The following is a 27,415-nucleotide window of genomic DNA, read 5'->3' on the forward strand; positions in this document are numbered from 1 at the left end:
GACCTGAGGAACACTTCTCCCTTTCTCCTGCTCCCGGTGCTTTTTGAGGCTCTGCATGCTTTTCCATGAGGTTGTTCCTTAAGCCTACATGTAGGGAAGGCTGTTAGAAGAAGCTCTTTAGGCTGTGTGAGAAAATCCTCCTCCCTGTCAAGGGGCAAAACTAATGGAGATTTCCAGGGGTAACAATTTCCAACGGGAAATTTTCTTTCCATTCTATCTTGGGAAGCATTTGTTGTTTCTCAGAGTCTTGGTCTGTGCCAAGGGTATTGTTTACATGGACCTTCCCTTTCCGAAAAGGTGGTTTTGTTTTGTGTTAGAAGGATGCTGTTAACAGCAACAGAAGAACTCAAGTATTGGCTTCCTGATGATCCCCTTGCTGACAGGATCATCGTCTTCCCCAGTGAGCTGTATTCCTTAATAAAGCTACACTGTGCCACCCACCCACCTTCCACATTGGTGCTGTGTGGGGTTTTCCCCAAGAACCATCTCCCTGAGTGCCTGGGCTGCACACTGAGGCTTGTTCATACCAGAGACATCTGCTCTTGCAGAACTGGGCAGGGCAAGGATTGATTTTTTTTTTTTTTTTCTCGCTTTCCTTTGGTTGCCTCAAAATAACCCTAATTAATTTTATGGAGAGTTTAGTGTGCTCCCATCATGGGATTGCTCTTTGTGCAGATCTCTTGCATGCTATATTTAGGTATGGTTTTTGGAACACCATGTGACCCGAATCAGATAACTTCTGAACTACTAATCATGTCTTTGACACTGACTCCCTGTGTGGCTTTGGGGCATTTTATGGTTGTTTTCTTACATACAGAATGAAAATAGATATACTCATCTGCCTTCTAAGAGCTTCTGCCAGGGTTAACAAGTATTTAAGACATTGGTTTAAACTAAGTTTGATTTTATTGTTTCTACTGTAATCTTATTTTTATTGTTTCTTAGATGTTTACCTTTCTAAAATGATTTGTTACCATCTTAATTTTCCTTAATGGATGCCCCTATACCACCATTTTAAAAGAAATTAGTTTCTTCTGTATTGTAGATGAAAATAGGGCAGAAAGAAAAAAGCTGAATGCCCTCATTTCCTGCCCCACACAAATTTTCTTCCTATATTTACTAGTTGATCGATCCATGGAGATGAAAAGCCCAAAACATTGACCTAAACTATTTCCCCTTGTGCTAGCTACATCCCTTTTTTAACACGAGAAGTTAGTTATTTGCTTGTTTTTTTCCTGATTTTTGGAGCTGTGCAGCCTGACTTGTATCCTGTCCTCTTGCACTGCTCGAGGCTGCTCCAGCCCTGGAGGAAGCTGAGCTCCCTTTGGCTCCACATGCAGCATGGCTGGGGTTTGGAGCCCGTGGTCCATTTCAAGGCATCATCTCTTCGTTGTTCATGTCTATAATTGCTGCTTTCTGTGTCTTGGGTAGTTCTAGGAGGGAGCTAGAGTACTGGGAATTCTTCTGGCTTCACCTTTTATTTTGCCCTAACCCTTTAAGACCTTTTCATAGGCAAATGGATCAAATGTTTGGCCTTTCAATGTCAGAAAAGGAGCTCAGTTTGACCAGGTAGCTAGTCAGATAAAGAAGAGGAGAAATTATGGCAATACTTCCCATCCTTTAGGACGTAGTGAACAGAGAGGAAGAAGATTCTTCCTTATTTAAGTCAAATTTATTGTCTAATGATAAATAGTAGCTCTTCCCCCCCCCTTTCTTTAATGCCTTCAGAATTAAATCCTTTGCCCAAATGCTTATTCTTTCCCTCCTACAATGGCAGTAAAAAGCAAAATAATACATAAACTAAAAATTCAGCTCTGAGAAAAAGGCCGATAATGAAATATCTGCCAAAGGCTCTGCAATATGTGTCTGTCAGAGAAAAAAAGCAAACATTCGTATATTTGAATCTCTGAAATGTAACTGCACCAGACTAGTTGGGGAAAATTTGTTTGAAGATGTATTACGTTCCACGATCAAATGGAAAAAATGGCACCTGTCATCATATTTAGAAAACAGCTGGGTAACATGGCCAAGTGCCATAGTCTCTTTTCACATGGCCTTTATGCTGAAACCATCCAAGCTCCATTCTCAGCAACTGGAGAAACCCTGTGCCTTTAAATGGTTACAGAAACATCTACTTAGGGGCCAGCTCTTATTGCAGCAAAGCCTGCTTCTGATGCTTCTAATTAGCAGTTAATGGATTATACTTTACTTTTATAACCAACCCAGCAGGCACTCTTCTATAGTATTTTTCAGCTATTTTTGGTAGAAGATATATGCAATTGCGCAGCTCTTCATGCTTTCATTTTGAGCATGCAGAAAATATTAGAAATAAAGCACTATCTGAGATTATTTTACCACTCAAATGCTTAATTTAAGTCTGATTATGCATTTCCTAAATGTACTTTCTTTCATCTAATATCTTAGAAAACTGTAATGGGTTAATTGTTCTATCCGATCTAGACTTTGATGCAGAATCTCATAAATACATATTTATTGTTAATTAAAATATTTATATATGCAGTGAACAAGCCTGGTTTTTTTAGACTTGCAAACACAGCTCCAATATGTATTCATTTAGGAAAAAATGTTTTTCTAGGTGAGTCCAGTATGGGTACATTCAGAAGTTTAGATGGGCATGTAGAAACTAATGATTTTTATCCTTGCTTGCAGTTAAAATAGCAATGAGGTTAGTAGCATTAAAGATTTGTAATGCTATGTGTGTGTGTATGTGTGTGTCCCCATACATATGAGGGTATATATTGTATATACACAATATCCACAGTATGTATACCAACTTGGGCATGTGAACACGAATCTATGTTCAGTAAAGAAGTAAGTTTTCCTAGGTTTTAGTTGGAAGTTTGTACTATTTCCCCCTCAGGGAATTAATTTGACGTCAGTTTGTAGCAGGAAACCTAGTTTGCTGAGACACTCTTAGAACCTGCTCTGTTCACTCAGGCCACGCTTCCAGCAGGGCAAGGTCTAATGTTGGTTAAACTGGAACAGGAGAGGGAGCTCTCACAGCATCGGCCTGGAAAGGGGAGGCTGAGGTACCCAAGCCTAGGAAAAGAGGGGCAGAGGCCACCAGCTGCAGGTGAGATGCACCATCACTCTGTTCCTAATTACTGTGGTCCTTTCACCAAAGTGGCTTCTCCCTCCCTTACTCATGTCACACAAACAAAAAGAGTAAAAAAAAAAAGGAATTTGCTTTAAAAGACAGGGAATGGCTTAAGAGAGAAACATTTCCAGGTTAGTTGATAAGAAACTCAGTAAAGCCCATCAATATGGTCTTGCATCCCAGAAAGCCAACCATATTCCGGGCTACAATAGAAGCAGCATGGTGAGCAGGTTGAGGGAGGACATTCTCCCACTCTCCTCTGCTCTGGTGAGTGCTGCATCCAGCTCTGGAGTTCCCAGCACGGGAAGAATGTAGACCCATTAGAGTGAGTCTGGAGGAGGCCACAAAGATGCTCAGAGGGCTGAAGCACTTCTGTGCAGAGAGAAGTTGGGATTGTTCAGCCTGGAGAAGAGAAGGCCCTGAGGAGGTTTTATAGTCTTCAGAATCTAAAGGTGACGTGTAAGAATGAATGGGGACATACTTTTTAGCCGGGTATAGTGATAGGACGAGGGAAAATGGCTTGGAGCTGACAGAAGGCCGGTTTAGATGAGATATTAGGGAGAAGTTTTTTACTGTGAGGATGGTGAGACACTCGAACAGGGTTGCCAAGAGAAACTGGATGCTTCAGCCCTTGCAGTTTTCAAGGCCAGGTTGGATAGTAGTGCTTAGAGTAACCTGGTCTAGTGGAAGCTGTCTCTGCCCATCAGAGTGGGGTTGGAGCTAGATCACCACTAAGGTCCCTTTCAACCCAAACCATTTCATTATTTTATGCTATTACGACTTGCAGCAAAGGAATTGCCGCCTTCAAGACTCCTGCTTTGAAAGCACTGCACTTGCTTGGTACAAGATTGTATAGCACTGAACTGGTGTGGTCATGTTTGTTGAATGTGGTGAATTTCAAAAGGCTCTCCAGAAAAAAAATTCTTTTTACACTATTATTTTTACAGAGCAAAGGCTGAAAAGGAAAGGTTGGATAAGTAGTTGCTATATGAAATAGCTCCCTGACTGTGATGAGACATGGACAACTTACTTTCTGTCCTGGTTCTTGAGGGGGATGGGTTTGGGCTTTTCCTCTGTCATGTAACCTCCCAGTGGAGTCGGAGGAGGAGGAGGCTGGCTGTGCAGGGGATGAAAAGCTGTTGTTTCCCTGCCCCTCGCAGCACCTGTCTGTGCTGTAAGTGGGAACAGAGGGATATGTGCTGGGCAGGGCCAGTCTCACCTTGTTCTGGAGCAGGTCCTCACTGTTTAATGGACGTTCCTTGCCATTTTCTTCAGGACAGTGCAGCAGGAAGCTACCCCGTTCTTGAATCAAGGCCATAGTTGAGCCTCTCTGCATTTATTTCATGTTTGCTCACTTGTAATCAGCAGAAACTATTCTGACATGCTCAAATATGCTGTTATGTTTCCTTTAAGAAATAATGAGATTAATTAATCTTTTTTCTTTTCCTCTTAAAAGAGCTCCCTCTCCCTAAACTTCTGCAAAGGTGAAGTCCATCTTTGTGCCTGCACTACCTTGTTCATAGTGCACTGTAAATGGTGTATGGGAGCTGCAGGATTTGCCTTTTCTCAGCCTCTGTCTGAAGTGTTGGTCGAAGCATGTGGCTCCTTAGAGCTGCGTTTCTGACCTCCACATCAGAGTAGTGAAGGAAAGTCTGAGACATCTCAAGTTCAGTGACAGCATCCCGAGATCTCCATCAGCTGGGATTGCCCTTCCGAGTTTGGTGTCTCAGCAGTTTTGTGCCAGGCAAGCCTAGCTGTGCAGTAGTTGAAGTTATTGAGGAGAACTTCATCCAGAAGAGTAAGGCTCCCTCAAGTAGAGTTTGGTTTGAGTTCTCAGAAGGTCAGCGTGGGAAGCTCTCCATAAAAGCTGAACTTTGATGTTGTCAGCCAAGACAGATTCAGAAGATTTGGGAACTTTTTTTCCCTCTTTATAATTATATGAAACGCGGGAGACCTGCGAATAGGGTATTTTTAGATTGTACTTTCAAAAATACAGTATCATAGTATGACAGCAAATTAAAATTCTTATCAAATCCTCTTTTTTTTTTTTTTTTTAAGAAACGTAACTCATAGTGGAAAGTTGGATAAAGAGCAGTGTGCACAGGAATTCTGCTCTTGTTACTAAATGAAACATCACTGGTTGCTGTCATTTAGACGAACACTTTTGGAAGTTCTTTTTTTTAAGGCTAGCGGATTGGACTTCTAATTTTAACTCCTATGATTTATAATTAGAAACATTTCCAAACTTGTTTACAAACACCTGCACTTGACAGTATGTGTCTGCAATTTTAGAAGGACTCACTTGTCACTTCCAGTGGGGGTTGAGAGGGCATCTGAGTTCTTTGTGTTTGTACAGTTAGTTTCAGGACACTGGACAAAAGTGCATTTTTTAAAATGGGGGTATGAGAATGTGATGTTTTGTAAGGCGGTTGCATGCACCTCATTAGAAAACAGGTCTTATTGAGTAGTTGTGGATTATTTCAAAGTCAGTAGGATTGATTGTTAATGGTCATTTGGAGCAAGATCTGAACTGGCACCCAAAGGAGAAATTCCAAGAGCTAATTTTAGCAGTTGAGTCTCTCAATTGGGAAAGATGCTTTGCAGGTTTTCTGGTTTTGTCTATACTTAAGACATACTACTTTCTTGACAGTTCTCCTTAAGAAGTTATTAAAAAAGAGTTTTAAATGACTTTTGAAAAAATCATTGCATTGTTATTTCATATGAATTTGGAAGTGAGTTGCTGAGTGTGCAGTGAATGGTGGAGCATGATTCCCCTTGCTCCTGAGTGGGATGTGTGTGTTAAACAAGTCTGTATGCAACTTGTTTGCAGTATGGTGAATATCATACCATGTTACTCACTGGTCAAGTGTGTAATCACATTGGAAGTGATCAAAATACTTTATCAAAATTTAAAAAAAATCCTTTTGGCACTTTACATGTGAATTTTAGCTGCATCACATAGGTTAACAATGTTGCTTATCAATTTCTAGTGTAATGGGAAAGATTATTGTTGCTAAAAATTGATGCTGCGTGGGAGGGTGTCAGGAAGAACCCTCCAAATATGCTTCAAGGGTACAGCTGAACCAAAAGCAGTCAAAGCAGACTTAAGCAGTAGTGGCATAAGGTGTCCTATTGATTGCTTAATGCTCATGTTGTTCCTAATTAGTATGAAAAACTCTGGTTAATTAGACCAGCCTGTTTGGCTGTTGTGTCCTCTACCAGGAACCATGGTCTTAGAGAAACTCCAGTGTAGAAGAGGATAAGGAAGCCACAAAGCAGAATGTTTTTATTTTCTGCTGTTCTGGTGTCCATAAAAGCATGGACCTGGATCCATTTGAGGAATCCATATTGATGTCAAAGGATCATGTCCTCAGAGGCACTTACTCTCTACCAATTTCCCTGAGAGTGGATATAAGTGGAATTAAGCACCTAAATACCTTTGTGTATGCTTGTTCTTTGAAGGCAAACCTGCAGTGTGCAGCCTGTATGTTGTGCTTGACCCTTTTGCAGAGCACATAACAAGCACTCACTGGGGGGCTCTTCCAAAGCAATTGCTCAAAAGTAAACAAACAGATAATTACATAAAGCTTTTGGAGTATGATGCACAGGTCTGTAGAATTGGGTTTTGCCTTCTGTAAACCAGCTGTGCCTCATATCTGTGTTTCTGAATTCCTTTAAGGAACTACAATTTTAACAAGAATTCACTTTCTGTAGCAAAAAGGCTTTAAAAATTTTTTTACTTTTGAAACAAGTAGGCTAGCTAAAATTATGATGTTACTTAGATACTGCACAGCATAATTTCTTAGCAAGTATAGCTGCAATTAATAAATTGTGTTGTAACCATATTAGGCTGTTACCATGTTTGAAAATAGCTTCACACACAGCTTACGAGCTCCGGTGTTGTCAGGGTCCCAGTTTATCTGAAATAGATATTAGAATTTAGAAATACACGACATTTTAGAAATGGCTCATGATTCAAATATGACCATAGAAATTAGTATTAGGTGGAATTTAATACCACTTCTTGCTTAACTAGAAATTTCTCCTTTTTTATGATGAATTCTCTCTGGAAGTAGCACTTTCACAACTGATGTACTGAGAGAAATGCCAGTGTTTTCAGTTTTCCTCTATTTCGGTTTGCTCGTGTCTGCTCTGTGCCCACTTTCTTAAGTATTAATATGTAGAAATGTTTCTAAAAAGTTAGAGGAGGCTTGAAAACAAGATCTATGCAAGTGTATAAAGATCCAGTGATCCAGCAATGCCTAGAAAATGGGCAAAAACCTCTTTGATATCAGAAGTCTTCACTGACCATAAAGTTAGTGGAACGATTTCTCAGATGTACCTGATAAGAAAGAAAGACCTCCATGGAATATTTGTAGAGTTATCTTACCTGCATGGACCTGACCAGTTCTTCAGTGTAAATGTTTGGTGTAGGTGTGAAGCAATCTGTTCTCAGGATAATCTGCCTGGTTCCTATAGGCAACTATATAGCAACTATATAGTTTCCTATAGGAAACTGCATGGAAAAATCTTTCTTTGTGTGCATTTAAAATGTTACTATCTTCCTGAGCAAAGTAAATACAGGAGTCATGAAAAGAAGAAAAATGGGTTACAGAGTTCTGCTTTGGTTCTTGTAAAAAAATAACTTTTACTTCAGGTAAAATGACTGCTCCTCACAAAGAATCCCATGGTATGATTGAGTATTTTGAGCCACAACATGCATGGTACACCAGAATGATCTGAGAATTGAATTAATATCCAGGTAACTGGGCACATGAAGGTATATCATATGCCATCACATACTACAAGAGAGGACTCTCGAGGAGGCAATATCTGGTTATGGTTAGAAATAGCTGTGGGTGTAAGGGGACAGCCTGTGTATTGCCAGAGGGAGTTAATGTAGGTTCCCAGCCCATGAAATCCCAGCATTGGAGTTATGGTTGCATCCCCAGGGCTGGAACACATTGCAAATTCTTTGCATGTGTCTCCCATGGTACACAGCTGTAAACTGGTCCTTGAAAGTCCATAAATAGGTAAAAACATGCATTTTCCGTAAAAGTTATGACATTAAAGAGGGACTGTGACTGTTACAAAGGCCTGCTGCAAATTATCTGTAACTTACATTTTTGTTTTCATATTTTATTCCTGGTACATATGTTTTATGTGAGCAGCTTTTTCATATTTCTGCAGTAATTCCATGCCATAAAAATATGTGAGTTTTCTTCTTGAAGAAACTCTTATGTGCTAGTTGTACCTGAGCTGAAGGGTTACCCAGAGCAAATGTGTATGGAATGAAACTGCTCCAGGATAACCTGCCTTGGTTTAGGGGAGAGTTAATGATAAATTTATTTTCGTGACCTGTCTGCCAAATATTTGTACACTAATTAGGTCCTATTTTGAGGGCAGAGCATGTGAGCTTGTAAGGAACCCCTTGTACAGGATGGTAAGGGTAAAGAGTATTTTTGTCCCTAGTGAGTGCAAACCCCGTCTTTTTTATGTAGCATCACCTAAATATGTGCATTATTTCCAAGTAGCATGTGAATTCTTCTGTACATATGGAGGCACTTCTTAAATTGGCTCATGGGAATAGCTGTAGCCAGCTCAGGTGTTAAAGTGTAGAGTATTGGGGAAGAAACTGAACTGAGCCAAGGCATAATCATGGTTTTAACTTGATATAATGCCTTTTGCCATATAGTAGAAAATTACCCTTATGACTAGTGGCAGGACTTGTTGTATAAGTAATCCAGCCACGGTGCTGGTTGGTATCTTGCTTTTCACTTGAACCTCTCTGCGATGCAGGTCTTGGAGGAGTGAGTGCCTGGTGCAGTCTCTGCCTGACTCCTTGGTAAGTCATTCAAGTCTGTCTTTCTGTACAGTCACTTTCCAAACTGCTCAGCAAAAATAAGGAAATTTTTCATCGAGTGCTTTAAAAGAGAGCTGCTAATCAATTTTTCTTATTATTTTATGCCCTGTAATTTTTACACCACCCCCACCAGCTGGTTAATCATGCAAAAGCTGAACACTTCATTAGCCAGAACATGTTTGCCCATGGGCATTTCTGTAGTAAATTAGTTCTTTCTATTTATACAGGTAAGTCATGGCCAAAAGTCTTTAAGGTGCCAAAGGTAAGGGTTCGAATTAATTCTTTTTCTGAGTTTTCAAAAGAACTAGGTTTAACTTTGTGTGCTGTTGATTTGAAATTACTTTGAATTAAAGATAGTATGGGTAAAAGAGCATTGTCAGGCTGTTCATAGATGCATTGTGGCTTTTTGGAGCTCCAATTTGGCCTTTGTAGTACAGGCTGCCTTGAAAAAACAACCAGAAAAGTCCAAAACACTTGCATGCAGTCACGTATATATGTATGTACATGCATATATATATATGAACAGTATCTTCATGCAGAGACTCTGCTTCTTTGAGTGGCATGTGGCATATTGACCTGTGTTTTTCCTTTCTTACTCTGTGCCTTTTACACTATTAATTGAAAATATGTGGTTTGCAGATGCTTTTTTGCCTGAAATCAAATGGTGCCCTCTGAAAGCCTAGTTTAGCTTTACAATGAATTTAGCTTTCAGGCTTTGGCCATTGCAATATTGTTTGAATGCCACCATTTCCTGCAATCAATGTAATTTTATATCTACTTGGAATAGAAAGTCAAGATGGTGATTGCCTTAATTTAACTCAGTGTTGTATTCATTAAGGAGCTGATCCCGAATTCCTTTCAGATCAAAGTCTGTCTTGATTTCAGAGGAACCTTTTGGCTCACAAGGTGTGCAGTAGCCTTCTAAAATGTTGTCATTGTGACTAGTGAATAAAAACTAAATGTGTTGCTAAATTTAGGCTGTTGCTTATGTCAGCTTCCTTTTCCAAATGACGGTAAGTGCATTCCATAAATAGTATGCCTCTTATGTTGTCATATCTGTTTGGCTTGCTTTGCAGTATTTTACAGGATATTTGCAAATGAATTTTGTGTTCAGTAGGCAGGGGATGAAAATAACACTACTCATTGGGACTCCATTAACCCGCAGCTAATGAGGAACCATTTCGAGGGCTGGATGAGTGTAATTCAGATTAGCCTGCGTGCCAGGCTGCTCTGCTCCCGCTCAGGCTCTCCCTGTGCCATGCTCCCTGTGCCGTGCTCCGGACGGACGGAGCCCAGAGCGGCACGGCTCTGACACGGCTGCCTGTGGCCAGCTAAGCTTTCTGTGCTTCGCTTCCCCTTTTGGAAGGTAGGACAGGAGAGGAGAGGGAGTGTGTGTGTGTGTGTGTGTGTTTGTGTGTGTGTGTGTGTGCAGAGATAGGTGACAGCGATCTTGACCTCCATGGTTAGGTGTTTTGGGATGTAATGAAATACTCCTCAAACACTCCACTCGTGCTCGCTGCTTGATAGCATTGTTACTTGTAGAAAAGGGTACTACATGGTGACAGTAAAGGTGGTCCAGACTGGCCCTTAATTAATTTTATTTTCAAAATCTATATTAGTGACTGTCGTGAGGGCACCTGGGCACTTTACATCAATAAAAGAATCAATTTAAAAAATGTGTAGACCAGAACTCTGTGTTCACTAACAAAACTCCTGTTCCCTGTTACGACTAAAGGTCAGTCCAAGGCTGGCCAAGCAGGCAGGACTCGCATTCCTGCGCCTTGGCACTTGCCAGGCGCGGCTCTGGCGGAACACCACCGGCAGCAGCTTCCAGATGCCCTGCAGAGAGCGGCTCGCTGATGGCCGGGGACTCGTTAACCCCCTGCGTGTCCCACCTTGGTTTCGGGGCTGAAGGAGAAGGTGGGCAAAGACCAATCCCAGTTGGCAAAGGTGGCTTTGTCACTCCACTGAAGCGCAGGCAACAGGGACTTGGTGGAGCTGTGCTGCTGGAATAGAGGGAGGGAAAAAGAGAGAGAGAGAGTTCTTCTGGAGAGCAGGCTAGAGATCTCTTTACTGAAGAAACTATTGACAACAAATGTTACATTATGCAAGCTTAGCAAATCCTCTAGGAATATAATGCTTCCCAGTTCTTTCTTAACATGTGTTAATATTTTATGATACCTGCGCATTAAGGGCCAGTTTCTACAATGTTTAAGTGAGTTTGGGATGCTAAATTGCCTTTGTGGACTTAAAAAAAAATATTACTGGTCACTGCAAATTAGTTCCATTCCCAGTCTCACTTAACATGCTGATGATTTAAAATCAGATTTTTTTCTGTTTTTCATGTATTAAGTGAGCATGTGTAATTAAAATAAATGTTGCAAACTGATGCAAAATGATGCAAAGCTGCGTTTTACTTATTTCTATTAGGACATTTGAGACATTTATCCCACTTCAGTACATATCTGATTGTGCAAGCAGCACTGAAACCAGGAGTTCCTGGACACTGGTGTAATTTTTTGAATGTGAAATGATAATATATTTTCATGTCTTGAAATCCAATTGAACTCAAGCTGAGCTTAAAAATCCAAGATCTGATTCAGGAGAATTCAGTCCCATCTGGCTGGTGGGTAGCAGGTGTGCAGTGTCTGTTTGAGGGAGGGAGGTGATTGCAGGGAGTGAAACATTTCTCTTTTCCTGTAAAGCTTTAATTCCAGTTTAATGCTGTGGTCTGAAGCTCTCTGCAGTTTAAGTTCTTGTGTAATTACCTACATCTATTGTTGGTCTCCATTTCTAGACAACATAATGGTGATGGTGAATGGCAGAAACAAGTAAGTGTCCAGCATTATGAAGAAATACGGTTTCTAATTCTCAAAGTTTGGATTTATTTTCTGTTACACCCAAGTGCCTTGTATGGGAGAGTGTGTTTTTACAAATTGATACAGACGTGATCCTTGAAGACCAAATGAGAAAGGTTTCATTGTAGCATTCAGGATCAAGGTCTTTTGAGTATTTTTACGTGTTCCCACAGCAGCCTGGAGAGCACTTGTGTTGTGTATATATTTATGAAAGAAAAAATCCTCATATTGTGCAATTTCTGTTTTCATCCGATAATAGGTTCTACATTTTTTATTACTGCAGTTATAATGAAGGAAGGTTTTTTAATCTTTAAAAGTATTTTAGCAATCTGTTGAATACGTTTTTACCTCATAACCTTAAGAAACTTCTCCCAGCTTTTCTCATTTTCCTCTTTCTCTTTCTTCATCTTTTGATCAGATACTGCCAGTCAACCCCTGACTCTGCCTGAGAGGTTTTTGCTTAAGAGGTTCAAGAATCTGCTCTTCCTTGACTTTTGTCACTAGCTATCAAGTCAGCTCCCTTTCACTTTCCTATCAACTCTCCCTCTTCCAACTTTTAAATATTTCCTCTTCTTTTTATTTGTCCTCACCACTGTATAACTTTGTGCTGAGGAGTCTTCCAGCACACGAATTTTTTATGGGAGTTGGCATGCAAAGCACTTCTTATTTAACAGAATAAGTGAGTAAACATACTTCTTTTACAGTTTTTGAGTTCACATTACTACAGTAGGTGACACTTCTGCTGCTGTATTTCACAGGTTTTTTTCATGGTGAACTGACTTAATTTCCAACGTAGAGTGGAGCTGGTGCTGTGTTGCCAAGAGAAGTCCATCTGGTTTGACAGATGAAATGATAAACATTTCTCTGGACATCCCTGTAAAGTTCTCCCTTTTGTTTGTTTGCTTTATGAAGTTAAATGGAAGAGGTCACCCCCTTTGACAGAGCAAATTCTTTTTTCTAGCAATCGGGCTTTGCAAGAAAACATTTTTTATTAACCAAGTCATCCATACCACACCGTAGGCTGTTTGAGTGTAACAGTATGTTACAGTCTGCAAAGTTAATGCAGTTAATATTCAACTGAACTTTTGGGGGGTTGCTAATCCCTTAGGCGGGCTTAGCAGAAAGGGCAAACATATTTATAGCACTTTGAATCAGACTGCAGTGAACAAGTTAAGAGTATGTGTTATACCATGCAAATGTTACACAATTTCAGAAAAGCTCAGTGCATAATCATCTTTTAATAGTATTAAAGTTGATGAAATATCTTGTCTGTAAGCAACAGTGGACAACAGGTCTGTTAAAATGAAAGGCCCTGAGATTCTTGTTCTGGTAGTAAGTTCTGAAGGTTCTGAACAGATTTATGGGCTGTCTTGTTAGGAGTTAACTGTATTCTTTAATCTCTGTCATTTGTATTATTCCCTAATAGGATTTAATTGGACTTTGTCACATATCTGGCTATGACTGAGTGTGTGCAGGGCTGTCAGCAGCCTCTTCCATGTAGACCTCGGTCTGTTACTGTCTTTGTAGAAGTAAGAAGATCATTCCTGGGGGATCTTTGCTCCAGAGTGGAAGTGTGACACTGGACAGAGTTTGCTTTTGTTGGAGCCATGAGTACCTCAGGTAAAAAGAGCAAGAGTCAAGTCACAAGTTGCTGGCAGTTCATGGAGAAGCTGAATTGCTCAGGCTGAGAATGTCCAGCAGTGAGGGTCACATCTCTGTGAAAATCTCCACACTTATGCCATGGCCAAAACTTGCATTGAGTACAATGTTACATAAAAAAGCACATAAAGGGCCCTGTAATGCTGCCATCCCATCAGGAGCCAGAGAAAAAGGAATTATGATCTTGGATTTACACACAATTCGATTGTGTGGCGTTTTTAGGCAAATAAAAAAGAGATCTGTCGTCTGGAAATCAACAAAAAATCATTTCTACTTAAAAAAATTATTTTATTTTGAAAGAGATTAATGCAGTTGCTAACAGGTGTAATCTTTATGATGAATTTTTAAGGTCAATTTCTGGTGCCCTGCAAATGCAGAATATAAGCCTGACAAAGTGTCCATTCTATTCTAACTAAGATTTTTAATATGTTTTACATTTTGTCTATTTTTTCCATTTTTTCTAGATATTAATTATTGCAAATAGTGACTACAACATGGAACCTGACTTTAAAGAGGGCTCAGGTGCTTGAATTTATATATGCATTCAAGTTACTTCTTAATTTGCTGCCTTACCTGTACCCACTCCTTTCCTTTTTTTTTTTGCTTCTTGTGAATCATACTGGCCATTCATAGTCCTTCAGGAAAACATCCAACGAAATAATTGAGTGTCAGGATTGTTGGAAAAATGGAAATATGTTGCTAAAGATTTTCAAATCTATTTGTTATCTTTTCAGTTAAAAATAGCATGACTGAGTGCCAGAGCAAGTTAAAATTTTGTATTGGAGTTATTTATATCTGAAGTACCTGAAAATAACTAGTTTATTATGTACAAAATTTGAAATTCCAGAATATATTAAAACATTAGCTCAAAGGTCAAAAGCCTCTCCCAAGGAAGGAAGGAAATCAGAAGGGAATTTGGGCTAATCAAGTTAGTTCTGTAGCAGGGGTGATGTGACTGACACTGTGGATTCTTTGGGTTACCCATCCTGAATGTCCCCAGCTCATCATTGGATCAGCTTCCATGCAAATCCTAGCAGGATTCAACCTTAAGCCTTGACCTCTATAACACGATCTTGTAGCATTTCTGTCGTTGTACTGAGCAGTAAGTGCAGGGGTCCATTGCAAAGGCCTGACTTCACAGAGTGTCCTGTTGGAGGTCTGCTGGATCTTAGCTACTCATCCTGCAACCATCTTGGAGCTTAGAAATGGATTAAACTATCTGCAGTTTTACTGTGAAAACAGAGTGAACAGTCTGGTGATGTTAACTGTGTTAAAAGGTCGGGGTGTGTGTGTGTGTGTTACTGTGCTGAACTCTATACATTTATGAGCTCTTTTTATAGTACCATTCCCAGGAGCAGTCCAGGTCCAATCAGGACTGGTATGCCATTGTGCGAGGTGTTGTTCTAATTCATGTGTAAATGTGGAGTGGTTGCTGCCCCGAGGATATTACAGTGAAATTACAAGCAGGATGAAGCATAGGAGGAGGTGTGGAGGAGGAGGAGGGCGGCTGCAGCAAGGTGCACTTGTCTGGTCAGGGTTGTGGTATGTACAGCCTGATAGCAAGTGATGGGCATTTCATTTATTTATAAGTCTGCTGCCTTCAAAACAATTAGCCCTTTTGTCTTTTGTTTGTGTCTTAGTTATTTAAGATGAAATGTAGAGAGTGTGAAATTAATCATTCCCAAGATCCTCCTGCTCTGTCTCTAGCAATGGCCAAGCCCAGGCACCTCAAGTACCTCAAGTAAGAGCCTCACAATGGGCAGACTTGGGATAATCTTCTCTCTACACGTTCTCATCCTAATCTTTCATTATTAGGAATTAATTTAAGCTTTGAAGCATGAGGTTTAAAAAAAATATTGTATTTATTGTTTCCCCTCCTCCACCATCAACCTTGTTTAAAATATGAAATATCCTCCCAAGCCTGTCATTTGAGCTGTTCTCAGGGTAATCCTGCCTGCTCCTTGGTGTGTTGGCCAAACCTGCAGCTTGAGAGCTACCATGGTGGTTTTGCTTCCTCTGGTGCCAGAAGGCACTGGTAGATCCTTTTCCCCAGGGAGATGGGTGAAGGCAGAAGCATGTTGAGCAGTTATGGCCTGGGTGTTCCCATGTCACCATATGTCAAAGCTGTGATGTTGCAGCTGGTTTCTCTCCTTTCTTTTAATATTTTAGTGGCTAATTTGCAGTAAAGCAGAATAGGAAATAACCATAAATAAATCTGGGAACCTTTGTATTAATTTCTTTTGCTAGCTGTGTACATATGAGCAGCTTGCCATTTGCATATGTGAATCTTGTCATAACAATTTTGGGAAGTGATTTGTTAATAATCAAGTTCTCAGAACAGCTCTAAATCAGTAATTGATGTAGGTCTGGATAAAGCAAGCCTTCCGCCTGCCTGTTTTGTGGAGCATTTTTGGCAAGTTTCAAGCTAGTGTGAAAACTAGCCATCAGAATAAAATTTAGGACAGCTGGGATGCTTTGCAGTGAAGACTTTTGGCTCCACAGTTCAAATAATCACAATAGCAGCTCAATTTAGCCTTTGGCTGGGTAGGTTTGGCAGGGCACAATGAAAAATAATTATTTCATGGCCTGCTTATTTGTCCCTTAACAAATAAACTCTCTGACCTATGCAGGCTTATGTAAATATGCTGCCGTATGTGGGGTTGTAGAACACTGTCATGTCCCCATTTGGAAATATGTTTTATTTGCCCTCATGTTACAAACTTTTTTTAGAGTTCTGTTTTGGAAGCAAAGAAAGGGATAGGATATATCAGATACTGAAGCCCAGACAGCTAGGCACAGAGTCTAAAAAGCCATCTAACAGTCTTTTTTTTCTGAAAACTTCCATTAGTATGCAGTGTTTTCACTGCTGTAATAATAAGAGCAATCATGATACGAGCAAGTCCGTCTCTTCGCAGCCTTCCCACGCGGGATGGAGAATGACAGCTCCTAAAGCATTTGGATATTTGCCTGAATGTGTGCTGCTTAGCTAACAGCAGTTCAACTTGCTCTCCATCTTATGGCTTCCTGGATATCCTTCTCAATTTTTTCAGTGACAGCTTAAAATGTGAGATGTGGAGGGGGGAGATAAAAGCTTAGCGAAAGGCTTTTTGTGTGTGTATTTAAGGGGAAGTTTTATTACACTTGATGATGGAGGGATGTGCCACACTATTTTCTGTTCCCACCATTTTAGTATTTGCACTTTCTGTTGCAGTGGCAGTAGCCAATCCATAACATTGTCTTTCTGCTTCCCCTTCTGGAGGGGGGGAAATACACAGAAGAATAGGTATCAGTGGATTTGTCTTTTGACACCACCATTTTGGTTGTGCAGCAGTAAAAGAAAGCCTTTTTCCCAAAGAGCTGAAAGATCTCCCTAGAACATCTGCCATTGCACACTCATGCACAGACACATGCACACTTGCACAGGCACTCACTGAGGTGGCTATGATCTGTTTTTAATAGTGGCACTTCTTCTCAAAGTGTCATTTAAAAAAAACATCAGCAGTCATGTCATGCATTGGGATGAATTTCTAAATGTAAATGAGATTCTCTCAGTAATTTATTTACATTTGTTTTCAGCACAACAAATGAGACATCACGTAGCTTCATAATTTCCCATGACCGAGTCACCAGCATGAGGTGTGTAATTTACCCTGATTTAAGATGCTTATCTAGAGGTTCTTGCAACAATACCTGGTGGGCTTTTTTATGCTACTTTTTGCTGGCTTTTAGCCCATCTACTTCACCTCCTTCTCTCTATTTTCAGTTTAAAAAAAGTATAAATGTTTCTGCTTCTTGAGACCTTTTTTCAGTAGAGCTGAAAGGGATGGCTTTGTTGCCTTTGTTTAGTATGTTATTTTCCCTGCCATTCCCTTCTCATTTGGTAAAAATCATTGAGGGTTTCCAGAATGTATCTCCATTTACATTACGATGATACAGGCAAGCAATGCTGATTGTGGACATTTCTGATGGAAAAATGTTTGTCCAGAAATGAAACAGCGCAGTGGGAAGCATCCTGCAGTCGTTTGTTCTCCCCTCTTCTCAGCTGAAATACTAAATTTTAGGCCTGTTCTTTTCTCTAATACTGACTTTAAGTTTCTGATCTGCCTGTAGCTGAAATGATACTTTGCTTGAGATAGGATGTGAATGCCAGTTTTCAAATTATGTGGACACAGTCATGTACTACAAAACTAATTTATTTTACGCCTGTAGTTGGACCATTTAGATGTCTAACTACTTGCTTAAGTATTTCAGGTAGGTAGATGATTAAAGGTGCAATGTACCATGCATACAATTTTGTACCTCTTATCTTGCAGACCTGGTTACGGCTTGAGTAAAAATCAGGGCAATGGCTTTTGCTATTTTACAGGTTATCAGCACAGCAGAATTGAGATACTTTGGTGAAAGTTACTGGTAAGTCCAAAAGTGGTACAAAATGTAGTTTGGGATGTTACAGTGCAAAAATGTTGTACATCTTTATGGACATCTGCAGGATTAACCCTCTGTGGGTGATCTTTTCCTCACAGGGAGGAAGCATGACATTTCTTTGTGTTAATTCCCAAAGCAAAAATCAGTGTCTTCCTTTAAACTGAATAAGCATATTCCAAAAAAATAATAGATTTGGACTGGTTTTTAATGTGCATTGTACATAGTAGGTCCCGTTGATTTAATTTTGACCTGCTGGCCATTTCCCTAACATTGCACGGGTCTAGCACCAAATTATGCTGATGGCCTGTCTATCACCAAATTATTTACAGAACTGCGGTTAAATTATAGAAATCTTCCAGACAAGCAGTGCTCTGGGCAAATTATTTCATCAAAGTTATTTTCCATGGTATACTTAAGCAAAAGCTTACAGGAGCAACATTAATCTTTTTTTGGTATGTGATTATGCAGACGTGGTAACAGCCCCCTTTTTAGAAATAGCTTCCTACCTGGGAAAACAGAAGGAAACCATGATATGAAAATTAGTTCTCTCTGTGCTATCCTTGATTTGAGGTGAACGTTTTATGTCAGGGAAACACAGGACTGGATCCAGCAGTAGGATGGCCATTTCTGCACACTGTCAGCTCCTTCCACGTCTTGGGAAGTTTTCTTTATGTAGACTTTTAACTGCACACTTCTCTGAATTTGTAAAATCAGGTACTGCAGAAGCAGGTCAGCTGGCTTTACTAGCTGTCCATCACATCCAGGCCCAGTGGTGACTGCCCACTTTTCCAGAGAAGAACATTTGTGTATCTGAAGGCAGCATAAGCCTTTTCTGCATTACCCCATCTAGCAAAATCTGAGCTGCTGTATGATTATGAAACATACAAAGAGAATATAAATCCTAAAAGCAGCCCTAACTCCCTATTGTAATTGGCATCCTTTCAGATTCTGTTCCAAAGTTTAGAAATATAGTCGGGTTAGAACATCTATATTTGGGTTTATATGTAATGGTCATGCCTACTGGTTCACTTGGAAAAATGTTGGCATAGATCACTATTTAAGGACCTTGGGTGCAGCATTTATGTTTAGCTCAGTGTTTTTTATCACTGCATATTTTTTTTAGTATTCCATGTTGCCATGTTTGCACCGTGAGACAAGAATGCCTTCCCAGCCTCTGTGCTTTTTGTTGAACGAATATAGAAATTCAGGTTTTAAACTGACTCTCATGAATAAATTCTTCTGGGAAAACAGGTGCTAAAAATCTGTGTTTTTCAGACCTCTCTCTGCCCACCTACTTGGGGTAAGGCTCAGCCATGTGTAGATGGCAGGCTGGAATGGGACCTCTGTGCTCAGGGCCCGGATTTGGAAAACCTTACATGTGTCAGGAAGGGTGGCAGACTCAGGAACTTTAGCACAAGAGCTAAAGGCTTTTGCAAGCTGAACATCTGATTTAGCTTGATTTCTGTCTGGTGTTGGGTGGTGGTTGCTGTTATGTGGGGCCACACCTGGGGAACCCCCCCTTGGCAGCTCACCCAGGGAGACTCAGAGGCAGCTGAGAGGTGATGCTCTAGTAACTGGGGTTTCATGGTGTTGTTAGAGGATTTTTTTTTTTTTGATTGGCAGGACATGAATATATGTGAAAGCTGGATCTCCTTCACTTGTGATCCTCGGCAGATACAAGTCCGTTTAAGAGTCCCCTTAATTTAGAAATGCTTGTAAAGACAGGAAGATACTTAAAGCTGGCTTTGTCAACAAAATGGAGGAGCTGTGCTTTCAGGGCCCATTAACAATGGTGCCAAGATGGCCACTGCTGCACAAATACTGGGAATTACATTTCTACAAAACCCTAGAAGCTCCAAATTGTATATCTCACCAGTTCTTTACTCCCCCAGTTATAATCCATATCTCACTTATTGCTAGAGTCAACAGTCTAATGGTAACAAAAAATACCACCTTTCATCATCTATTGATTTTCAGTCTTTAAAAACTGACAATAAGCTATTTTTTGTCCAATTTCTCAATAAATAGGAACATTTATTGGTTTTTCAGTTTTATTGTATTACATTAGAATAAATTTTACTGCATATAGTGGGTAATGTAGCATCAGGAGAGATGTTTACGTTCAGCAAGTAACTTTTGAAACTGCATAGCTCAACTGAGATATGTAAACAAATTTGTAATACTAGTTTAATTTAGATTACAATGCAAAATACTCAGCCTAGAGCTCATTTTTCTATTTATTCCATTATGATCCTCTAACTAATGGAAGAGAATTGCCATAAAAAATAATTACAGTAAAGGTGAACATCTACTTTCTTCTCATAAAAAATAATTACAGTAAAGGTGAACATCTACTTTCTTCTGTATCTGAGGAAGAGGGAGGAATTTTGAGGTATAGTAAGCACCATGATATTGGGGTTTATTTCCTAGAAATTCACCGCTGACAGTGTTGTATCGGCTGGGCAAGTCATAAATTCTGTCTGTGTGATACTGTGTCAAATGACACTGCACAAACATCATCTTTCTCAGTGACCTCCGTTACCTTCTCTCCTCTTGAAAAAGGAGACAAATGGGGATGTGATTTAGCTGTGGCAGAACTTGGGATGTAGATCCCAAGTTGCTTCCCCACTGCTGCCTGTCTTCACAGAGCAAGATCACCTGGTAGGTCTTTCCTTTCCAGAACCTCTCAGGAGACACTGAAGATCAGCAGTTGCCTCTTGCTTATTCTTGTGGTGATTAATGGCAATGTGATGGTATTTTTATCTCTGCTATAAAACCAGTTTAAGCTTTATTTATTTATTTATTTATTTATTTATTTATTCTAATTAAGAAGCAGTTAATTTCTCTTCTGGTGGCATTCAGTCCTACAGCCAAAGGCAGTAAGCTCTTAGATGTTTCCATCCTAGCACCAAAAAACCTGAGGTGGAGGTGCCTCTGCTGAGGTGAGGACGTACAAAACAATCTCTGCTTTAAGCCAGCTATGCCACTGTGCCACCAGCACTGGCTTTTGCTGACCCAAGTGGTTCTATTCAAGGTTATCAAAGTGATCATCCTGGCTGGCTTCTCAGGTGAAAACATTCACTTAGATGATGAAACATTTTCCTGAACACTCTGAACAGGTAGACAGTTCTTATGTTTCATAAGCCTCTCACACTAAGCAAAGAGGGAACTATTTGGGCAAAACACTTCCTTTTGGGTGTATTGGGTGTGATTCCCTGAGGCACAGGCCCTTTCTCATAAGCTGCTGTGGATCTTGTTGTCATCTTTGTCTGACAGGATCTGATGTACAAGGAGTTAATAGATATCCAGTGGCCAAAGCCATTTATATTTCTCTTTATATACAGAAGTGAAGTGGGGCATGTAAAATTGGAAAGCAGAACCAAACCTGAAATTCTCTAACTTTATGACTAGTGTGTGTGTTATATTCCCATGATCTTTAATTACATTCTGTTCTGGACGGGGGAGAGGGGGTATGCTAATCTGGTGCACTAACTGGGGGAAAACAAACTGTTTTACAGCAGGAGTCTAGATGACAGCACACAGCAAATGCAAAATCTGACATTCATATGAAAGTGAGCTAAGCAAGACCATAGAAGAGAGGCAAAATGACTGCAGGAAGAGGAATGCAAGTGTTTTAAGGAAACCATGGTTTCTCTATTTATTGAAATAGCACAGCCGACCTTCAGGCTGGTGCCGATACAATGTAGATTTTGTAGAGCAGCACCGAGAGAGATGGCTGTCATAAAGAGAATGTGTGATTGGATTCAGGTTCATGAGAAGCTAGGTTTAGAAGAGTATTGCCCTTCCCTCTTTGAACATATAATATAGTGAGGCATGTCTCATTGCACTGAATGGGAAGATGCTATTTTCAGGACTGCTGTTTGCTGTGCTTGCTAATGAATTTCCAAGGAGTGTTTGAGCCTTGGATATTGACTGTAGAGATGCTTGCAGTCTGTTGGAAGAGATGTGACTGAACATGAAGCTTAGTTCTGTGTGCAGTGCAATCCCTCTCTCTGTGATTTTCCCTCAAGTTGTATATTCAATATCACTCTGCAATCATAAATAATTTGTAGAAGTCCAGCTGTGACTTAAGGCTTCTCTACAAACAGCATCCAGGGTGCAAAGTCATGTGATACCTTTTTTCTTTTTTCACTGGCTAAAATAACCTTTAAAAAACTATTCCCAATTCCAGTCCAAATATTAAAGCTGACAAACAAAAGTTGGATGCTTTTGCTGGGAAAACAGTAGGAAGCCATGATATGAAAATTATGGGACAAATGGTCTCTGCCCTGTTTCTTGGTCCTGATGTCTTCATCCCCTTGGCTGGGAGCTGGGTCACAGCATGCTGATGTGCTCTGCACCACGGGGGCTGAGTTTCTGTGCAGAAGTAAATGTCTTTGCTGAACAGCTTGACTTAGCTTCACTATACATTATTATTATTTATTCGAGTAAGAGATGAGCAGACTATTTACAAATAACATTCCCAGGATTGTTCTAGTGTTGTTTTTGAAAGGCAGTGGAGAGTCTGGCCTAAAGGTATCCTTTGTAAATAAAAGTTTAGGAATAGATCTTACCTTGAATCTTTCCCCTCACATTCATTGGCCTACTACTCAAACATCAGTGGATTTTTTGTCTTGGTGGATAGCATGTTCATTATTCTCTGGGAGGAGAACCTGGGGAAGCTATGATGTGTGTCAGTTTAACACCTTCCAGTGGCATGTGAGGGCATCTCTCTTGCTCCCCAGCACTGGTAACCCATGAATAATGATGGAGCCAACAGTATGCCAGCAGTGTGTCTTATACCTCTCAGCATCAGCTGCGACTGGGTGGATCCCTGGGCTGAGAGCAAGGATGAAATGAAATCTTGTGTCTTGGATGTGATGATTATCATCACTCAACACCTATGTTGTTACCACATTCTGGGCAGCTTACCTCTACTCCCAGGAACAGTTGTAGCAGTGAGCTTTAATCTTCATTCCGATTTTAAATTTAACTTCTATCTGAACCCTTAGGGAAAAAAAGAGTTAAATTGTGCTTCGAAATAGAAAATAAGTGAAAGGTGGAATGAGAGGGTGTAGAATAATCAAGATGCTTTTTTTTCTCTTTGATAGATGCTAGGAAGAACAGGAACATACTGTGACTCCTCTCTTGCTCGTGGTTTTTTGCAGCCCGTTATATTCACAGTGGTCCCAACACCTTCAACCATTTCCTGCCAGCTCTGTCACTCAGAAGCCAGACTTCACTCCCATACCTTTTAGCAATGCTGTGGCTCAGGGCATTCCCTTGGGACATCCTCTGCACTACTTGCTGCTTCTTATCACTCTCAGCTGGAGAAAGCACACTGCACTTTCCATCCAAGACCAATAGCACACTTAAGCCATATAAAGGCCACTTGACATAATTTACATTTTTCATTAGCCTTCTAAAGGAGTTTCTCAAAAGGTGCAGTGGCTTTCCTAGCTTTTGAACTCCTTTGGAAGACTGTAATAATTTTGGACCACTAGTCTACCGGAGGCCTATAATCATTATGCAAAACATTGCCCAAACATAACATAACTAATTGCACAATTAAGATTGCTTTGTCCTCATGATCCCATTCATCATACTCCTCATTCACACCTGTAGTCGGCATCTGGCATTAACAAAGGCTGTATTTGTCCCATTAATACATTCCTTTTGTAGTGAAAATGCCTTTTGTATATATCATTGATAGTTAAGGGTCCTGCTAGCTTGTTCAGTAAGTCTGAAAACAGTGTCTAGGAAGCCTTGTAGGGTACATCGTTTTTTTAGATGTTTAGCAGGAGTGTAATGCAGTGGTACTCCAGGATACAAACAGCAACTCTCAGAGCTCAGAAAAGGAACCTGATACAAGTCAGCAAAAGACCCCCCCCTTTCCTAAACAACATTGAGGTAAGTAATACAGTGTTTTGCTATTTTTAAAACTCTGAGGCAAATAATACAGAATAGCTTTTCTTCACAGCGGACATTTCAAGGTCATCAGTCCTGTTAGTCTGACGTAAGGCACATAATCAGTTTCTTCTGATAGTCCTCACCAGAACCAAGCAAACCAAACCAACTTGGAAAGTGCAGGAGGTAGCAAGGGAAAGCCCAAGAATACCTGTGAACCAGAATGCCAGAAATGGCCTGGTGCCTTTACCAGTCAGACCTACACGGAAGGTTTTGTACTTGGAGGGGTTGAGGGTGTGTTTGCCACCCACATCAGGACAGGGTGGGAGCATCTTTGATTGGAAGCCTAGGAGGTCTGCAGCGCCATAATTTTTCTTGGGAAAAGGAAATGATGTCAGTTTCTACTTCTGGAATCTTTCCCCACTACTCTATAAATTTAAAGAAATAAAACACAAACAGAAAATTGATTTTTGAATGACGGTGAATTATTGTCGTTAGAAGAACTGTAGTTTTGTGTCAAGAGAAAAAAAGCTCGGTGTACTATATGCTACCGTGTACTATATGCTACTTTCTAAAGCATTACTTAATGTACCAGTCATTGCTGGGAACATGGAGTCCTTTTAATGCTAGTCAGGTAATATGTCATTCTCTCTGTAGAAACTCTGCAGCAGAGACATGAGTTATATACTGATGTAGTTATCAGAAGATCATGTGGTAGCACTAATGTGAGTCACTAAAGTGGAGTTTGCCCCGTTTGAAATTTTTACATAATTAAAGTGAGTCATTGTCCAAATTCTGCCAAAGTGCAGATGTCTTTAATTTAACATATGCAGTTCAGCTTGCATATGCCTTCCATAGGTGAACATTTTTTCCTTTGTGCACTACCCTGGGTTAGCTCTGGTCTGGGAGATGTTCCCCTTTGCCATTCAGTGTGCAGTGCTCCCACTGAAATCCATAGCAGCTTCAGAAAATATATCTGGAACAGCCAGACCTCAAATAGTGCTCTCCACTTTGTTTCATGTTCTGCTGGTAATTCTTTAAATACGCATAGTTAGATCAAAACAAGTGTCTTTTTGTTTCTATTATAATGAAGGATATGGCCCACATTTCCAGGTGAAATAGATTCAGTTGCCTTCTGCAACTATGTTGGAACAAAGCAAAGACCAGGGAGAGGATGAAAAAGGTAAGGAGGGTTTCTTTAAGAGAAAGCAAGCTGGGCATCCCTACATAGATATTGGACTTTTAAGTTTATACACTTCAAGATGGTGGATGGCTTAGTACTCAGGAGGAGTTAAACCAGGTTGTTTTAGCAGAGAACAAGACCACCCTCCATGCAGCTGGCTGAATCACCAGTGTTCCTGAGGATTTCACAAATCATTTTGTTTCTGTGCTGTGAAGATGACTACTCTGAGTTATTTGGCTGAAAGGGCAGTGCCTTTTCTTTCTTTCTCCCTTTCCGTCTTCTCTTTCTCTCTTTCTTTCTGTCTTATTTTTTTTCTCCACCACACACTCTTTCTGAGCTTCAGGTCTTGTTGTTCTCCATCTAAAGTTGAAACATAACAAGAATGTGGTTAACCATCACATTCAGATGTAGCTTGTAGTTTTGCTGGGCAGAGAAGGAAAGAACAGGCTTATTTAGAAACATTGGGAAATTTTCTGATTAATTAATGAGAGATAGAGAAAATTACTAAGGCTGGTCTGCTAATTTCTGAGTCACTGGGTAAATGCTATTTTTTCTTATTTGCCAATCCCTCAATAGAGACATTAAATAATGTTTACTACGGTAAATTCTTTCCCAGGAAGGGAAGGAGGTTGTGATACAGGAGAAACTTGTATATTTGATTTAAAAAGTCAGCTCTTCTCCTTGCAGAAGGACTGCAGCCTTATGCAAGAGGGCATCATGCATACTGGTCCATCCGGAGAATAGCCAGCTGAAGGGCCATAGGTTTCAAGAACCTTCTGAGAGTCCTGAAAGCTACCTTTAGTAATTTATTGATGATGGAGATGAGAAATAAAATAGTCCTGTAGTCTCCCTCCCCATGCTGTCAGTTAATACTGCCAGCAAAAAAAGAAGGAACTTCCCACACCTTCACCTTTACTTGCTGCAGAGAAAGGATTACGCAGGTAAGCAGTCCTGCGTGCCAGGTAAATAAACAGTCAGAGTCAGAAGCATGTGATTTTTTTACACCCTCAGTGCTTTCTCCCTATTCCTGTTATATTTAAGCGTTCTGTCTTCTATGTGGTTCATAATCTCTTGTTCTGCTTAACTTTTTCCCCCTCAGTAAAAATCTTTGCAGCAAAATATAAAGCTGCATGGATGTGCCAGAATAGTGAAGCACAGTGTCCTAAATGATGTAACTCAGGTTTTGGGAGCAGGATAATTGCAGTAGTGTGATGCTTCTTTTAGAATAATTAGTCTTTCTGAGAACCAGGGTATAAAAGCCTGTGCAGAGCACAGTAATGAGGCAGTTACACCATTTCCAGTATTTGTGTGCCCCTGCATCGCACTGCAGATCAGAGCAGGCGTGCCCACAGTGATGGTCAAGGAATGATTTCATCTTTGTAGCCCTGTGCCAGGACTGTGATGCAAAATACGTGGGATTCATTCTAAAGGAAGGCAGCACTCATCTTCCATACTAAACCAGGGGGCCTTTGAGATCATTAAGAATAATTTTTACAAAGGAGAGGTTTATGTTTCCATTCATGGAGCCAAAGTCTGTTCTCATGCCCTGTTACTGCCTGGCACTTGCCCATCCAGGAATGAAATCTACTTCAGCTGCATGCACTTGCAGATGTTGGGATTTCAATTTCAAAGTACAAACAATTCCAATATTTAAAGGACTATTTCCTCAGTGGGAATATGGGTTGCATAAGCTTTTTGACTTTTCTGTTTCATCTTTGATCGTATATGGTATCACCTTTAGATCTCTTTGTCAGTTTGGGTTTTGTTTTTTTTTATTAGCACCACAGTGGACAAAATGTCAGTAGAAGTTAAAGTGGAAAGAGTCCTCAGAGAGATAAAGGTTGTCTTCCACTTTTCATTATATGGTTGACTCTGCTGCCCTTTTCTGTTGGGGTTTAGTTTACTGGGGCATTTCTTTGCCTAAGTTAAATGTACTTATCTGTTATATAAATAAGGGATAGCCTTGGCCATTAGGTAAATCTACGAATGAGGGAAAAGAGATTTTCTAGAGTGCCTGTATGCATTTCTGAGACATGGAGTTCAAAAACCTGATAAGGTAACCTTCAGCTGGTTTTCTGCAATGACTTTTGTCAATGAGCCTTAAAAGCATTGATATTTTCAAGTGTTATAGCTGAAGAGTACTGCAATGTCCTTGAACTACCCACCAGCCAAAGAATGACATCTCCAAACTCAGCTGGTGAATTCCTATGTACTGTCACATTTATGGCTTACTTTTTCCTTCCTCTCTGGGGCATCCAGTTAGAATTACCAGGACCTTGGCTCTACCCAGTATGCAACGCTAGACTGGTACCACTCTCAGGTGCTGCCTGGATTTTCTGTTACCCTCAGAATATTTGCTCCTATATTGTATAGTGAGGATAATCCTTTGTTTAATTTTTTTA

At 40.2% G+C, this 27,415-nt stretch overlaps 1 protein-coding gene across 10 annotated transcripts in view; it reads left to right on the plus strand.

Moving 5' to 3' along the window:
• The window catches only part of ESRRG (estrogen related receptor gamma), a 371,585-nt gene that overhangs the window by 25,145 nt on the left and 319,025 nt on the right, over window positions 1–27,415 (plus strand). For 3 of the 10 annotated variants that reach the window (XM_088161167.1, XM_014876868.2, XM_014876872.2), the window contains exon 2: window positions 8,918–8,963. The exons of 5 other annotated variants lie outside the window; for them this stretch is intronic. Coding sequence is in view for 2 of the 5 variants with exons in the window: in XM_014876872.2 (XP_014732358.2) it covers window positions 8,918–8,963 (46 nt within the window). In the remaining 3 variants the exon portion in view is untranslated. Of the gene's footprint in view, window positions 1–8,917; window positions 8,964–9,208; window positions 9,244–27,415 lie in introns of all 10 variants that reach the window. 2 more of the 10 variants (XM_014876867.2, XM_088161166.1) reach the window with 1 other exon arrangement.

This window comes from Sturnus vulgaris, chromosome 3 (genome assembly GCF_052056855.1).
Source record: "Sturnus vulgaris isolate bStuVul1 chromosome 3, bStuVul1.hap1, whole genome shotgun sequence".
Lineage (NCBI taxonomy): Eukaryota > Metazoa > Chordata > Aves > Passeriformes > Sturnidae > Sturnus > Sturnus vulgaris.